The 16,816-nt window shown below is 35.6% G+C and overlaps 2 protein-coding genes and 1 pseudogene across 2 annotated transcripts; all 3 read right to left on the bottom strand.

Moving 5' to 3' along the window:
* Positions 1-1,726: 1,726 nt before the first annotated feature.
* LOC132187269 (putative receptor-like protein kinase At5g24010) lies at positions 1,727-4,448 on the bottom strand. Its single transcript, XM_059601534.2, has one exon. It carries the CDS (start codon positions 4,423-4,425, stop codon positions 1,942-1,944), a length of 2,484 nt encoding a protein of 827 aa, XP_059457517.1. The 5' UTR covers positions 4,426-4,448; the 3' UTR covers positions 1,727-1,941.
* Positions 4,449-10,349: 5,901 nt separating this feature from the next.
* Positions 10,350-12,657, bottom strand: LOC132186532 (putative receptor-like protein kinase At2g23200 pseudogene; annotated as a pseudogene).
* A 104-nt stretch (positions 12,658-12,761) lies between these two features.
* On the bottom strand, positions 12,762-15,661 carry LOC132186861 (putative receptor-like protein kinase At2g23200). The gene has a single exon (XM_059600963.2). The coding sequence runs from the start codon at positions 15,469-15,471 to the stop codon at positions 13,009-13,011; it is 2,463 nt and encodes an 820-aa protein (XP_059456946.2). The 5' UTR covers positions 15,472-15,661; the 3' UTR covers positions 12,762-13,008.
* Between the last annotated feature and the right edge of the window lie 1,155 nt (positions 15,662-16,816).

The raw sequence follows: 16,816 nt of genomic DNA, 5'->3' as shown, positions 1-16,816 counted from the left end.
GAGTCTGGGACAAGACCCATGGCGTGGCTGTTAGTAGTCCAAAGCATTTTTGAATTTTCACTTGTTTTTTAGGGTGGGATTTGAGCATTTTAACCCCCAAAAAAAAAAGAAAGTGAAATTAAAATGAGTTGAAAATTTTTATGCTTTGAGATTATGATTGCAAAACCACTTCAAGGGGTGTAAATGAAGTTTTTTTTACTTCAATTTTCCATTTTAGAATAGTTATTATTTACGCTCTTTTTTTCTTTTCTTTTCTAATGAATAACTATTTTTTATTTTGTGAAAATAACTATTCATATTCCTGACACAATTGAATAACAGAGTAGCTATTCCATTTGGGGCGTATAGCCATGTGCTTGATGTCCAATAGACCTAATATTATTACACTTTGCAGCCTCAAGTAAAGAAATAAAGTACAAAAATACAATTAAGAATACAAGAATGAACATGTCTTTTACTTCAATTAACCATGCTGATAATGAACATGTCTTTTTGAACAACCTTTTTCTTTCGATAAGATTCTCTTCGTCTTTCTTAAACAAATCTCTATCTTCTCTCACTAACAGTAAGATGCAGACTCCTTCACAAGCTAAAACTAAAAAAAGAAAAAGAAAAAGAAAAAGAAAGGGGAAATACAAGAATTGTCAACCCGTAATTATATTAGTTTAATAGATGCTTTTGATTTTGGCCAGTCATTTTTTGCTTGTAAAGAGGACTGTCACACTGTTTTTCAGGAAGAGTATAAGATAAAGAGGAAGGCAGAACTGCAGAAGTGAAGAGAATTGGAGAGGAAGGGTGGAACAAAAGAATCTTACAGGAATGTACCATTTCCATGGATGTTGGTACCCTTATAAAGGTTTTGTTTGACATGTTTTTTCTTTTTACCTTTTTTGCTGTTTCTTTTCAAAATAAAAAATATTAATAATTGTCTGCCGTATCAGTAAAAATTAGTATTAAATAAAATAATAAATGAAAATACATATAATATCACTGTTACAACAGATAATGGGTACTTGAAAATGTATTTAGCATTTTTCAACACCAAAATACTTTCACCCCTACGATACATCAAAACATTTTTTAAAAACTTTAAATAAAAAAATACCATCTAAAAAGTATTAACAAAAGTTACTTTTCATTGTTAAATCATACCTAATCTGCAACTGAGGATGGAATAAAGTTGATGACAGCCAAAATGGAAAAAGAAAAATCAAAGATAATGTAAAATGTTATATATATATATTGTTGAAAATTCTGTAACAAATCAGATAGGATTTGTGGGTCAGATGTATGTTGTGTTGCACGTGGTTTGAAAGAAGTTAATTTCGACCTGAAATGAAAAGAACGGTCCAAATGCCTCTGAGCTTTGGAGGTATGATATGAACAGTATCCTGTCTAATTTCTTCATCCAAAGTTCATTCAAGTGATGGCCATAGTAACTCAAAATTATTGGATATGGGTCAATTTAGTTGTTAAAAAAGTACTATGAAGAACATCCCATCAACAAAGAAAAAACAAAAAAAAAAAGCAGTATGAAGAGATGACCCATGGAGGAGAAAACATATTGGAAACCTTTATCTTTTATAACCACCTTTTTCTTTAGAAAACATTATTTTTTGGCCTTACACAAAGGGATCCCCTTTCCCGTCGCAAGAGCAAGCTATTATTTTTTGGGATTATCGCATCAATAAGACAATTTCAGTTTATTAATTTGCGCAAGTAATCATGATCCTCTCAATTTTCAAGTGAAACATGCAAATAGGAATCATGATATTTTACAACCCACTTCTGCGTAGTAATGCTAGAAAATAGAAGTCTTCTGTTCAACAAGTTTTGAAATTAAGCGCTAGGAAAAGGGGAAAAAAAAGGACGACAATAATAGAGACTAATAGCATTTTACCCCAAAAATAATGCAGACTGTCTGGCACCGTCTATCAATCCTCAGTTGGATTTAGATGTCACAGTTTCGGTAGCCGCTGAAACAGAATCATCATCCCCTTCAATGGGTGCTTCATCATCTTCCTGAAGAGGAAAATTCCAAGCACCATGAAACTGAAACCCGTCCAACGAAGAAATATAAGTTCCGGTGACTTCAGCCTGCTCTCTCTGCATTACTGGTTCTTGAAGCTGCTGTGCATATTCCAAGTCATATACCACTTGACGCATATTAGGCCTCCCAATACCTTTTTGCTTCAAACATTTGGCAGCAGTTTCACTAAACTTTCGCAATGAAGCAGGTTTTATTTTCCCAACTAGCACAGGATCAATAATTTTCTCAAGTTGGCCTTTCCTATGCAGCTGCATCGCCCAATCAGTTAGGGGCACCTCCTCCTCTGGCAGCGAGTTGTCAATTGGCGGTCTAGCACAAAGAACTTCAAAAAGCACAACTCCAAAGGAGTACACATCAGATTTTTCAGTATACTGTTGAGTTGCCAAGTATTCTGGATCAAAATAGCCAAAACTACCCTTCACAGCCATGGTGCAATGCTCTGGATCAGGAGGCCCTGACTTTGAAAGCCCAAAATCAGCAACTTTAGCCACATAATCTTTATCAAGCAAAATGTTGGTTGACTTCACATCACGGTGTATAATTCTTCCTGCCTGAGTATGCAGGTAATCTAGGCCCTTTGCCGCACCAATGCAAATGTCAAGCCTTTGCGTCCAAGACAATTCAGATAGTGAAAATGATTTATCAGAACCACCGTCTTTACTATAGAGATGATCTCTGAGAGTCCCCTTTTCCATGAATTCATAAACGAGAATCATTTCATTCCCTTCATCACAATACCCAATCAAAGATACAAGATGGCGGTAGCGGATTTGAGATAACACCATGATCTCCGTATGGAATTCATGAAGACCCTGCCCATCCCCAACTCCTTCACTTCGTTTCACAGCCACTGTCGTACCATTCCGAAGAGTTCCTACGTAGACTTTCCCAAATCCACCCTTACCAATCAAATGTTTTGCATTGAAGTTCTCAGTTGCGCGCCGTATTTCAGCAAAAGATATCCTTAAACTGAGGTTTAGATTAGGAGCAAGGGACACATTAGAACTTTCAGTCGACTTGTTGTTAGAATTAAACCCTGCATAAAGAAGCTCTACCAAACTTTGATCGGGCTCTCGTTTCCTGCATTTCAAACCCGTGGCCACCGCCACTACCAAAATGACAAATGCCCCACTACTTACAACACCAATTATAACGGGGGAGAATTTTTTCTTTGATTCAATTTCCATGGGAGTGGAATTTGATTTCTTCATGAACTCCATAATCTCCAGTCCATTCAAAAAGGCATCACGAATGGTTGAGTTCTCAAGCGCGCCTATACTGACATTCATAAATCCTGAATAATCTGGATCAACCACAAAATCCAAGTAGAATGGAGCAGCCAGATATTGAATTCTATCATAAGGAATGATCGTCTGAGTATAGTTCCTATTGATAGAGAGATTGAACCACAAATCATTAGGTGTAGTACTTACTACGTCGCAAAAATGGACCCGAACAAAGTGTGTAGCATTCTTCTTGGCGGGAAAACTCCAGGTTGCATTTGAAACACTGGAATTGTTGGTAGCATTTTTATTCAACTGTTTGGCTGTCTGATAGACAAGAGTTGGGGCAATATACACTGTCACCCCTGCACTCTGGTAATTAGGCGTTGAACCAGAATTATTACTCATAGTCGCCGGTCTGAGTACCAAGTAATTATCATCTGGCACCCAATTTCTCCATAAATCATCACCGTTGATATAGTTACCTCCAACGTTGATCCTATGGATTGGATGTAGAACCTGAGAGATCAAACCACTGTAGGTAACATTAACTCCTGCAGAAGTTATGCGATTGGTACTGTTATCGTCGAAGAAGTTGTCAGGGGCAAGAAAGACTTCTATGGCGTTTACGAAAGCCAAAGATGACTCCTGAGAAGGTATGAAGTAGATTTTAAAACTTCCTTGTGGGATGGTGAGCAAGAATTCCTCAATCCTTGGAGAAGTAGTTATGTTTCGGGTGCTATAATTTGTCAAGAGTGAGAACCCAGAAGCCCAAACATCGAACAGAGCAACAGACAGATCAGGAGACGAAGAGAAAACAAAGAAATGGAGGCGTACTATGTATGTACCGTTCTCGTTGATTTGGAACTCATATGAAGATGTCCTTTCGTAAACTCTTGCTGTTCGATACAGAGTGTCTATTGATGAGTTGCTGCTTTCGACAGTTTTGCCTTTTCCACCTGAGAAATCTTGGTCGCCGACAAAGTTCCTGGGCGGGCTTTCGTTAGTGGTAACTTTCTCGGACGCTCCACAGTTGATGAAGTACTTATCAGGGACTGTGTAAGCTGATGAGAGAAGCAGAAGTGAAGAGAAAAGGAGAGGTAAGAGAAGCCAGAGGTGGAGAAGAAGCTTACGGGAGTGAAGCTTTTCCATGGAGTTTTTTTTTTTTTTTTTGGTAAGAGTACTTGCTACTTTTGCAGGGTCTGGGTATCTGGAGTGGAATAAAGTTGGGCAACAATAATTCATGAAAATGGGAATATTAAACAAGGACAATGAGCTGAATTGGATATAAATATTCTACCTCTTTCGAAAAGAAATACGTATAATTCAACAAAAAAAGAAATACGTATACACCAAAGATGTATTTCGAAAGTCTTAAGAAGGATGCTGGCAGTGCAATATTTGATTTTGAAAATGAGTATCAAATCTCAACCTCAACCGTTGGTTTTTTTTTTTTTTTTTTTTTTTTTTTATGTTCTTCTTAATCCCAACCATTGGTTACTTTAACAGCAGTAGTTAAAAAACTACAGCATCTACTTTTTGAAGAATATAAATAATCTTTTAAACAATATGGGATTTGTGGGTAGGGGTAACTCGTGTTGCACGTGGTTTGAAAGAAGTTTCGACCTGAAATGAAAAGAACGGTCCAAATGTCTTTCAGATTTGGTGGCAATATATGAACAGTATCCTGTCTGATTTTTTCTTCAAAAGTCATTCACTTGAGAACCATAGTTGTTAAGTCTAGTTTGTATTTTACTTGATTGACGTTGAAAGCGTTACGGTTTAAATGAAAAAATAGAAAAGAAAAAAAAAATCTTCTTCTTAGGCTTAGGCTTAGTCCATAGAATCGAGGCTTGAACTATAATCACTACTGACTTTAGAGTTTTGCATGAATGTAATTAACGCTTCTTGAAATTCTGTTAACGTAATTTTTAATGGTGAACGAAATAAATCTTGGTTTTTGTGACTGCTTATTTTTTACTATCTACTCATTTTTTGCATACCAATTCTAAAAAATATGATAAATTTCTTAAAAATTATTGGATGTGGTCACTTTAGTTGTTAAAAAGTAATATGAAGGACATCCCACTATCCCAGCGAGCCCATGAACAAAAAAGCAATATGAAGAGATGGCCCATGGAGGAGAAAAGCAACCTATATCTTTTTGAACCACCTTTTTCTTTGGATAAGATTATCTTTGTCTTTTTCTTTTTTGGGGCATATTTGCAATTGCGTTTGACATGCTTAAAAGTGAGTTTAACACTCAAATAATTAATTTTTTTTAAAAAAAAAAAAAAAAAAAAAACACATTTCTCGAAAATTATGACAAAAAATGGCTCAAAAATGGCCAAAACACATTTTTCGACAAAACTTTTAAAAATAAAGTTTTTGTTAAAAAGCGTTTTTTTTAACTTAAAAGCTTTATTTATTATTTTTTTGAAATTATGACACCAATAAGTGTATTTGGGTTTTGAAGCCTAAAACGCGCAAGAGACAATAAATATTAACAAATGAAGTCTTAAGACAAATTTTGATCATTTCATATTCAAATTTAGTTTCTTGTTTTTTGTTATGGCCTATTTGAGATAGCGTTAAAGAGTTTAAAAAGTCATGTCAAACCAAAAATTGCTCATTTAGTAAAAAAATTTAAAAATACTTTTTGACTTTTTGACTCTTAAAATGACCAAAATGTACTTTAGTAAAAAATTAAAAATAAAATTTTTGCCAAAAAGTATTTTTTAACTTAAAAGTTAAAATGCTCCCATTTAAAATACTTCAAAATGTAGAGATGGAATGCCCCCATTTAAAAAAGAGTAATGATTCACTGCACGCCCGACTATATTTTTTTTATTTTTTATTTTTTATAATTAAAATATTATATTTTAATATTTTTTTTAAAAAAATTAGCCGGGCGTTCATGCACGCCCAGTGTGCTGTTTATCATTACTGTTTAAAAAGAAGTGAAAGTTCAAAAAAAAAAAAAAAAAGTGAAAATTCAGGTGACCCATGGCGTGACATGGTTGTTGGTATCCCCCCAAAGCATTTTTGAATTTTCACTTTTTTTGGGGGGAGTGGATTTTGAGCATTTTAACAAAACAAAAAAAAAAAATGAAGAAAAAATTAGAAGGGGCGAAAACGTAGGATATCGACATTGCAAAATTTTTATACTTCGAGGTTATGATTGCAAAACCGCTTATACTTTGAAGGCGTAACTTAAGTTTTTCCAAAGTTTTCTTTACACTTTTATTTTTATTATTTTTAAGGAATTACTATTTTTTATTTTGTGAAAAGATAAATACTAAGGGTACTAAATTTTTTACCAAGATAATGTGAAGTTTATTTATTGGTACCCATAGGCATTTCTCTTTATTAATTGTTTTGATCATTTCCATTGAATAAGTTATGTATCATCTTAGTACTTATATATTGGTAAAAAATTTAGCATCTCTAACATTTCTCTTGTGAAAATAATTATTCTTGAAGCAACTAAATAACAAAGTGGCTATTCCATTTCGGGCTTATAGCCACATATGTTCAAGAGAAATACTAGGGGTACTAACTATTTTACTAACATGGGCTTACTAAACTGATGTGTAGCTTATTTATTAGTACTCTTTACATTTCTCTTAATTAATTTTTTTTTTTCTCCAATGAATGAGCTACACACCGGTTTAGTAAGTTTCTATTAGTAAAATAGTTAGTACCCCTTGTTAGAATATTATATTTTCGTAATATTTATGTGACAAAATATTCTCAATATATTACGAAAATATTCTCCACATATATTATTGCAATATTTGATACTGTATTCATTATTGTAAATATGCTAATTTTATGTGATTTTGTAATTATTGTATTTCATTTCTTTTAGGGCATTATTAAACTATAAATATGTCATTCTATTGTACAATTGAACATACATCAGAAATACAATTTTCCTTTTTCCCATTAGGGTTTTCTCACTTTCTCTCTAGTATCGCAACCTCAGGTAAGCCCCCTCCCTCATGGTGAGGGAAGGAGGGATGGCCATTTGTTGCCTCCCTCCTCCCCCTCACCGGCCCTTGCACCGGGTGCCAGTAGTTTACTTGATGTCCCTGGCCCAGGTTGCCTCCTCCCTACCCTTTCTCAGCCGCCCCTTCCTCTTTGTTCTGCTTTTGTCCTTGGCGGGGCTCTCTGGTTGTTTTCTGCTCCTTTCTTTTTTGTTTTTTTTTTGCTGTGTTTTTGGGGTGATGTTCTTGTAGCTTTGCTTGTGTGCCACTCGATGTGGGTGCTGATTTTGGGAGTTTCTTTCAAACTCCCCCCAGTTTTGTTTTGTGTTCGCCGCCGATCTCCTCCGCCCGCTCTGCCGCCCACCGTCCAATGCTGGGTCTTTCCTCGTGCCCCTCCTGCGATGAGCTTCAACGTCCCCTGCTGCGATGGTTTTCTGGCCTGCTGGCGATCGGTTTCGCCACCCTCCGTCCACTGTTTTAGGCTTTTTTCGCGTCCCCACCACGTCGAGCTTCCATCGTTCCCTTCTAGTGTCGGTTTCCGGCGAGTGCACAATCGGCATCCACGCTACGTGTGCCTGTTCCCGTTTGTTTTATTTTCCTCGTATTGTCTTTGTTCATTTTTTTCCCTGTATGCATTTCATTCATGTTATTTGCTTGTAATAAGGCCCTGCCTCTTTGGTTCGCTCACGTTTTATTTAGGTTTTCTTGCTTCTGTTTTGTAATAAGGCTTGGCCACTCGATCTGCCTGCTTGGATGTGAACTGAACTTTGGTCCAGATCTTTTAGGTCGTGGATGTGAATTGTAGTCCAAACCTTCGAGTTGTGAACGTGAACTTCATCCTGGCTTTTGGGTCGAGGAGGAATTTGCGCTACCTATGCATTGAATTGCGTCTGTCTTATGCAAATTTGTTATTTCAACTGAAAACTAGTCATAGGTTAGCGGAGATTTTAGGTGATGTTGTATCCTTATAGCTTCGGCTATAATTTGCATTTTCAGGGCTTTGTGCTCTTGCGATGTAAGAGTTTTATGCTCGTGATTATTATCAATGAAATGGAATGTATTTCTTTAAAAAAAAAAAAAACAAAACAAAAAAAAAAATTTTCTTCCATACAATTATTTTTCTGTTTTCTTTTTTTACATTGTTAAACTAATGATTAAGTGATTAAATTTACCTATTCTTATAAGCTTAAGCTTTTGAGATAATTTGTAATTTAATATGGTATCAAAGCCAAAGGTCTTGGGATCGAACCTTGACTTCGTCAAATCACCCCCATTTAAATTAAATATTTCATGTGTTGGGCCTCACCTATTAAAAGGGAGTTTGACCTCACACGTGAAGGGGAGTGTTAAACTAATGATTAAGTAATTAAATTTACCTCTTCCTATAAGCTTAAGTTTTTGGGATAATTGATAATTTAACACCCCTAGCATTTTCTATGTTCAATAGACCTATTATTATTACACTTACAACATCAAGTAAACAAAGTAATTTTTTTTTTTTTAAAACAATTCAATCACATTCATTGATAAACAAGCATAAAGTTCAAATAACACAGAGCAAAGTTCACTTAACCCCTCAAACTACCATCCAATGACAATTTAACCCTCAAACTATCAATTGCGACAATTTACCCTCCAAATTACTAAAACAATGACAATATACCCCTAATTTTTAAAAAATGACGAAATTACCCTTACTAAAATAAAAACAAAAATACTAAAATTTAAATTTTTAAAGGTATTTTTATCTTATTGAAAATTTAATAGGAGTAATTTCGTCATTTTGCTAGCATTGGGGGGTACATTGTCATTATTTTGGTAGTTTGTGGGGTAAATTGTCATAATTGATAGTTTGGAAGATAGATTGTCATTAGGGTTGTAGTTTGAGGAGATTAAGTAGACTTTACCCTTTTTTTTTTCCGCTATCAATAAAATTTACCCAAAAATAATTTGCAGCCTCCTTTAAAAGTTAAAACTAAAATTTATCCCAAATTAATGGACCATCAATCCTGTAGACGAATGTAATTGAGGCCTCCTAAAACTCTGTAAACATAATCCTTAATGGTGAACCAAGTTATTTTTTATTTTCTTCTTATTTTTTGCCCACCAATTCTAAAAAATATGATAAATTTCTTAACAATAATAACGAAAAAATATTGTATATGGGTCACTTTAGTTGTTAAAAAGTAATATGAAGGTCATCCCAGCGAGCCAATGAACAAAAAAGCAATATGAAGAGATGACCCATGGAGGAGAAAAGCAACCTTTTATCTTTTTGAACCACCTTTTTCTTTCGATAAGATTATCTTTGTCTTTTGTCTTTTTTTTTTGGCACGTTTGTGTGTGCATTTGAATGTTTAAAAGTGCATTTAATATTTAAAAAGCTTATTTTTTTAAAAAAATTATATATATCTGTTTGGTAAAAAAAATTAAAAGTACTTTTAAGTGTCTAAAAATAATCAAAACGCACTTTTAACAAAAACTTAAAAAATAAAACTTTTGCAAAAAAGTATTTTTCGAATTAAAAGCTTTGTTTATTATTATTATTATTTTGGATTATCACACCAATAAGTGTATTTGGGTTTCAAGCCTAAAACGCGCAAGAGACAATAAATATTAACAAATGAAGTCTTAAGACAAATTTTGATCATCTCATATTCAAATTCAGTTTCTTGATTTTTGTAAGTTAGGGCCTATTTGAGATAGCGTTAAAGAGTTTAAAAAGTCATATCAAACCAAAAATTGCCCATTTAGTAAAAATTTTCAAAAATACTTTTTTACTACCAAAACATACTTTAATAAAAAGTTAAAAATAAAGTTTTTGTCAAAAAAATACCTTTCGACTTAAAAACTTTATTTTTTAAATGCAATTCTAAATAGACTCTAATTTGTACAGACAAGGATTAGGATGTTGTCCATTTCAAGTGAAACATGCAAATAGGTACTTTTACACATCAAGGGGAAAACAAAAAAAAGACGACAGTGAAGCCGTAATAGAATTCAAGCACTAGAAACATTCTTGCAGACTAAAACCATATTACGCATTTTATGGTGATAAGAAGCCACGGAAACGCAACGACACATTGATAGAAATCTACACCAAAATAATGGAGACTATCTGTTACTATCAATCCTCAATTGGAGTTAGTCTTGAGTAGCCACTTTTCATCCCCTTCAATGGGTGCTTCATCATCTTCCAGAACAGGAACATTCAAAACAGCAGGAAACTGCAACCTAATTAATGAATTAATATTTGTTGTGCTGGCTTCATGTTGCTCTTTGTCCATTAGATGTTCCTGAAGCTGCTGTGCATAGTGCAAGTCATATAACACTTGACGCATACTAGGCCTCTCAGTACCATTTTGCTTCAAATACTTGACTGCAGTTTCACTAAACTTTCGCAATGAAGTTGGCTTACTTTTCCCAAGTAGCACGGGATCAATAATTTTCTCAAGTTCGCCTTTCCTATGCAGCTGCGTCGCCCAATCAGCTAGGAATTGCTCCTCCTCCCTCGGAAGCGAGTTGTCAATAAGCGGTCTAGCACAAAGAACTTCAAAAAGTACAACTCCAAAGGAGTACACATCAGATTTCTCGGTATACTGTTGGGTTGCCAAGTATTCTGGATCAAGATAACCAAAGCTACCCTTTACACTCATGGTGCAATTGATTGGATCAGGAGGCCCTGACTTTGAAAGGCCAAAGTCAGCAACTTTAGCCACATAGTCTTTATCAAGCAAAATGTTTGTTGACTTCACATCACGGTGTATGATTCTTCCTGCCTGAGCATGTAGGTAATCTAGGCCGCTTGCCGCACCAATGCAGATTCCAAGTCTTTGGTTCCAAGACAATTCAGATAGTGAAGATGATTTCTCAGAACTGCCATCTGTATGATAGAGATGATCTCTCAGAGTCCCCATTTCCATGAATTCATAAACCAGTATAGTCTCAGAATCTTGATCGCAATACCCAATCAAAGATACTAGATGGCGGTAGCGGATTTGAGATAACACCATGATTTCATTTTGGAATTCACGAAGACCCTGCCCATGCCCTGCTTCACCTCGTTTCACAGCCACTGTCATACCATTCCGAAGAGTTCCTTTGTAGACTTTCCCAAATCCACCCTCACCAATCAAATGTTTTGCGTTGTAGTTCTCAGTTGCATTTTGAATTTCAGCTAAAGATATCCTTAAACTGAGGTTTAGATTAGGGGCAAGGGGCGCGTTAAAACTTCTTTCACTCAACCTGTTTTTAGAATTGAACCCTGCATAAAGAAGCTCTACCAAACTTTGATCAGGCTCTTGTTTCCTGCATTTCAAACTCGTGGCTACCACCGCTACCAAAATGACAAATGCCCCACTACTTACAAGACCAATTATAAAGGGGGAGAACTTCTTCTTTGATTCACTTTCCTTAAGAATGGAATTTGAGCTAGCTTTTGGGTTGAGTTAGGCCCAAGATCCATTTCTAACTTGCATTTTGTTGATTGCATGTTTGTCATGGTATCAGAGCCAAAGGTCCTGGGATCGAATCTTGACTCCGTCAAATCACGCCCCATTTAAATTAAATATTTCACATGTTGGGCATCACCTATTAAAAGGAAGTTTGAGCCCACACGTGAGCATGAGTGTTAAAGTAATGATTAAGTGATTAAATTTACCTCTGCATATTAGCTTTAAGCTTCTGGAATAAATGGTAAATTAACACTTGATTTCTCCATGAACTCCATAATCTCCACCCCATTCAAAAAGGCATTACGAATGTTTGAGTCCTCTTTAATGTGTATGCTAATATCCACAAATCCTTTATTATCTGGATCAACCACAAAATCGAAGTAGAACAGAGCAGCCAGGAATTGTTTTATTTCATAAGGAACGATCAACGGAATAATATAAGGATAATGAATAATAAGATCGAACCACAAGTCGTTAGGTGTTATACTTACTATGTCGCAAAAATGGACCCGAACAAAGTGTGTAGCACTCTTATTGACGGAAAAAGCCCAAGTTGCATTTGAAATACTGGAATATACGTATTTCTTTTGGAAAAGAATTGTTAATATATATCCACCGTTTTTTTTTTTCTTTTTTTTTTTTTTTTTTTTCTAAAATAATACTCTACCGTTTAAGAGCAAGTAATGGTGGATATATATTGGCAAATTAGGCCATGGGCCTATCAATCTATCATCTTTTGCTCCAAAAAGGCGTTTGAAATTAGGCTCAAGTTGAACCCTACATGTGGAACTGAGGAACTCTCACTCTATTTATTCAATACATAATGTTATAAATTATATTTGTATTTCATACTATTGATATGTCAGTCTGAATTGAATCTTTAGGATTTTATTTTTTAACAATAATTAATCCAAAGTTTGTTAGAACTACCGCCGGAGCATTATTGGATAATTGTGTAATAAAAATATAATTTGTATTTAAAATGGATTTGTGTGGAAGGTGTTGGCCTATAAAGTAATCCATTTGGCCAATTAACAATCCTGCAGTAATGAAGCCGCTCTTCCAATTTACAGATTGAATGATAATGGATCATGAAACCAATAAATATATTACATATGCAGCATCGAGTAAACAAAGAAAGAGCACAAAGATACATTTAACAATACGAGACTCTCCACACTGGAAATGAACAAAGCAAGAGAAAAAACTACTCTTATACGTAATTAGGAAGAAAATATACGAAAATGACATGGTCACATGAGGGTACCCTGCCCTAAAGCAGTAGCTAGAGATTATCTGGCATCATCAATCCGCATCTGAGAGAACACTACACTATCTGTGTTCTCCGAACCATCATCCCTTAATATTATGGGCAAATGATCATCTTCCCAATCTGGGATGCTATGATCGGAAGGCAAAGGCAATTCCAAAAATGCATTTGTTGTAGAGTCGTCATGCGCTTCTTTGTGCAATGCAGTTTGTTGAAGCTGCAGTGCATATTCCAAGTCCCACTGCACATCAAGCATGGAAGGCCTGTCAGCTCCACAATCCTTCAAACAATTCTCAGCTATTTCACCAAATTTTCTCAGTGAATCGTGGTTAATTTCTCCCACCAACAACGGATCGATAATCTTTTCAAGTTGCCCTTTCTTTTGCCAAAACATCCCCCATTCGGCAAGGTTCACCTCCTCCCTCTTGGGCGAGTCAACAATAGCTGGCCTCGCACAAAGCACCTCAAGAAGTACTACACCAAAGGAGTAGACATCAGATTTTTCTGTAAAGTCAAAGGTTCTAAAATATTCAGGATCCACATAACCAAAGCTACCCTTTATGCCAACAGTACTGAAATGGTTTGGATCTTGATGGCCTGATCTTGAAAGGCCAAAGTCAGCAACTTTAGCCACGTATTGTTCATTCAGCAAGATATTTGTCGACTTAACATCCCGGTGAATGATTCCCCCAGCTGAAGAGGTGTGAAGGTAATGAAGGCCCTTTGCTGAACCAACACAAATCTCAAGCCGTTGCTTCCAAGACAATTTAGACCTTTTAGATGAACTCTCAGGGTTCTCCTTCACAACATAGAGATGGTCTCTCAGAGTGCCCTTTTCTATAAATTCATACACCAGTATCATCTCAGACCCTTCTTCGCAATACCCTATCAAGGAAACAAGATGGCGATGGCGAATTTTGGATAAGACCAAGATTTCTGTTTCGAATTCAGGAAGGCCCTGCCCATTTTTCGGATCACTTCGTTTCACAGCCACTATGGTACCATCCGGAAGAGTTCCCTTGTAAACTTTGCCAAACCCACCCTCACCTATTAAGAGTTTGGTGTCGAAGTTATGGGTTGCATCAAGTATTTGAAGAAGAGGCATCTTCAATTTTAGGTTAACACTACGAACAGGGGAGGCATTCACTTTCCCTTTATTGTAATAACTTCCTTTTCCATGAAGCACCGGCAATGAACCTACTCCATCAACATGCTTTGCTTTCTTGTATCGTAAACCCAACAACAACAGCACTACCAAAACGAAGACAAAGACCGCGCTACAAGCGGTAGCAACTATAACAACAACAACACCACCATGTTTCTTTGGTTTGTCCTGAATTGGAACACCCATAAACTCCATAATCTCCAGCCCATTCAGATAGGCAGTTTCATTTGCCGAATCCTGCCTAGGCCCTACACTAACATTCATAACTCCCGAATCATCAGAATCAACCACGAAATCATAGTAAAATGGAGCTGCCAACTGCCCAATTTCATCACGATCGTCAGGATAGATCGTTTGATTGAAGTTGCTATAAATAAAGAGATTGAACCTGATCACAGCATCAGCACTTGTGCTAACAATATCGCAGAAGTGCAGCCTCACCAGGTGTTTGGCGTTCTTCGTTACATTAAAACGCCAAGTTATGTCGGACGAATTTGAATTTAACTCTTTGCAAGTCCTGTAAACAAGATCTGAAGCGCTATAATTAGTAGCACCAAGAATATCATATTTAAGCGTACCGTTATAACGGGGACAGATTTTTGCAGATCCTGGGGAAAGTAGATAATCGTCATCCGGTATCCAAGTCCTCCACAGTGAGTCATTGTTCTGTGGACCTCCAACATTGACCCTGTGAATTGTTTGTAAAACCTGAGATCGTACGCCAACATAAGTTTGATTGCTCCCAGCAGGAGTAACTAGAGGAAAATCATCCATGACGAAGCCTTCATCTGGGATTATAAAGACTTCTATGGCGCTCACGAAAGCAAAAGATTTTCTGTGAGGAGTAAAGTGGATGCTGAACTTACTTCCGTTGATAGTGAGTAAGAACTCCTGAATCACAGGTGAATTACTATTTTCTTGAACCCCAAAGTTTGACAAGAGCGAAAAATTAGAAGTTGAAACATCGAATAGGGCCTTAGCCAGATTAGTCTCGCCGGACATGAACGGAAAGAAATGGAGGCGAACATAATAAATGCCATGATCGATGATATCAAAATCATATGAAGATGGGTTTTCAAAAATTCTAGCAGTTTGATAGAGAGACATATCTGTTGCTGAGTTGGTGTCACTGACATCAGAACTTGTTCCGAAAGAGAAGGAGCCAGAATTCAAGTCACCAACGAAGTTCCGACCATCGACAGTAATGTTGGACTTTGACCCGCAATTGATAGTGTAATTAGCTGATGAGGGAAGCAAAAGAGAAAGGAAATGGAGAAGAAAGAAAGGGAAGAGAGCCATGAGGAGATGAAGTTTTTCCATGGAAAATTGGTAGGAGTTGCTGCCTTTTCTCTTTTCTTGTGGGAGACTGAAAGTGAACCTTATCAGTAAAGAATGGAGGAAGTAGTGGACGTCATAATTTGCCTTGAGCAGATGTAGAAGAAACTCTCGTGTTGACTTAGACGTTTGAAAGGTAAGAGTCAAATCAAAGCCATTTCCAAGGAAGAAAAGTCTTCCATCCTCCTCCGCGTTGTTAATAGCTTTTGCATCTACCCAGCAGCAGGGAACTTGTACCCCGGACCATTTGGAGAGTTTTTTTTTTTTTTTAACTGCCGATGCTAATTGCATTCTCCTCCGCCTTTTTACTGTTGAAAAATTCTTACTTTGAAAAGAAAAAGAGTAGTGATAGAACTTACTCCTGGTGTGCATAGTGATGCACGCTAGGCAAAAAAAATTTTGTAATTATTATTTTATTATTATAATTTTTTTTATTATAGTAAAATGTATATTTTTTTTTAACTATTCGTCTTCCAATTATGAAAAAATATCTGAGGAACATGAACAATGTTCTCCGCTAGTTTTTTTTTTTCTTTTTTCTTTTTATAATCATTTTCCCCACTAGTTAAGAAGCATTGGTTGGTTAGTCCCCAAATTTTATTTTATTTTTTTTAAAAAAAAAAACATAAAAAATATTCAAGCTTTTTCTTTCGTTCCCTTTTTTTTTTTTTTTTGTCATTTCTTATTTTTCTCCTCTGTCTCTCTCTCTTTCTTTCTTTTCCACGCTCTTCCCAAAATTACGACACTATTCACCCTCCCCTCCCCCCCATTTATGCCTAGATTCATAATGGTGAGAAGTCCAAATTTTGAAAATATATATATATATAATTGTTAGGAAAAACGAAATTTTAAAAATATGACTGTTAAAAAAAAAAAAAAAAAAGTTAAAATGTTTTTCTAGTCCTAGATAAATATTACTTTCTAAAAACTGGGTGAAAGAAATAAGAGCTTTTTTTTTTTTTTTTTTTAGAAAATAATATCCACTTAAAATGAGGAGATCGAACACCTAATATTTCCCTTTAAAAAATGATAATTTTTCAAAAATATATGTTAGAAAAAGACAAATTTTCAAAAATATACATTAGAAAAGGACAAATTTTCATATATATGATTTTTTTTTTTTTGACATATATGCACAAGAAGAGAGAAAGGAGAAAGAGATTCAAATTAGTGACCTTTACTTTATAAGATGTGACATCCAACTGATTGGGTTACACATTGAGAACTAAATATATGAATGTTAAAAAAATAATAATAAATAAAATAATAAAAGGAAAATCCTAATTTAGAGTGCCGAACATAAATGCTTTGGAGCAATTCAAATGGAGAT

The sequence above is a fragment of the Corylus avellana genome, chromosome 6, assembly GCF_965113065.1.
Source record: "Corylus avellana chromosome 6, dhCorAvel1.hap1.2, whole genome shotgun sequence".
Classification (NCBI taxonomy): Eukaryota; Viridiplantae; Streptophyta; class Magnoliopsida; order Fagales; family Betulaceae; genus Corylus; species Corylus avellana.
Note: the sequence above shows the minus strand (reverse complement) of the source record. Positions and strands in the feature narration are given on the sequence as shown.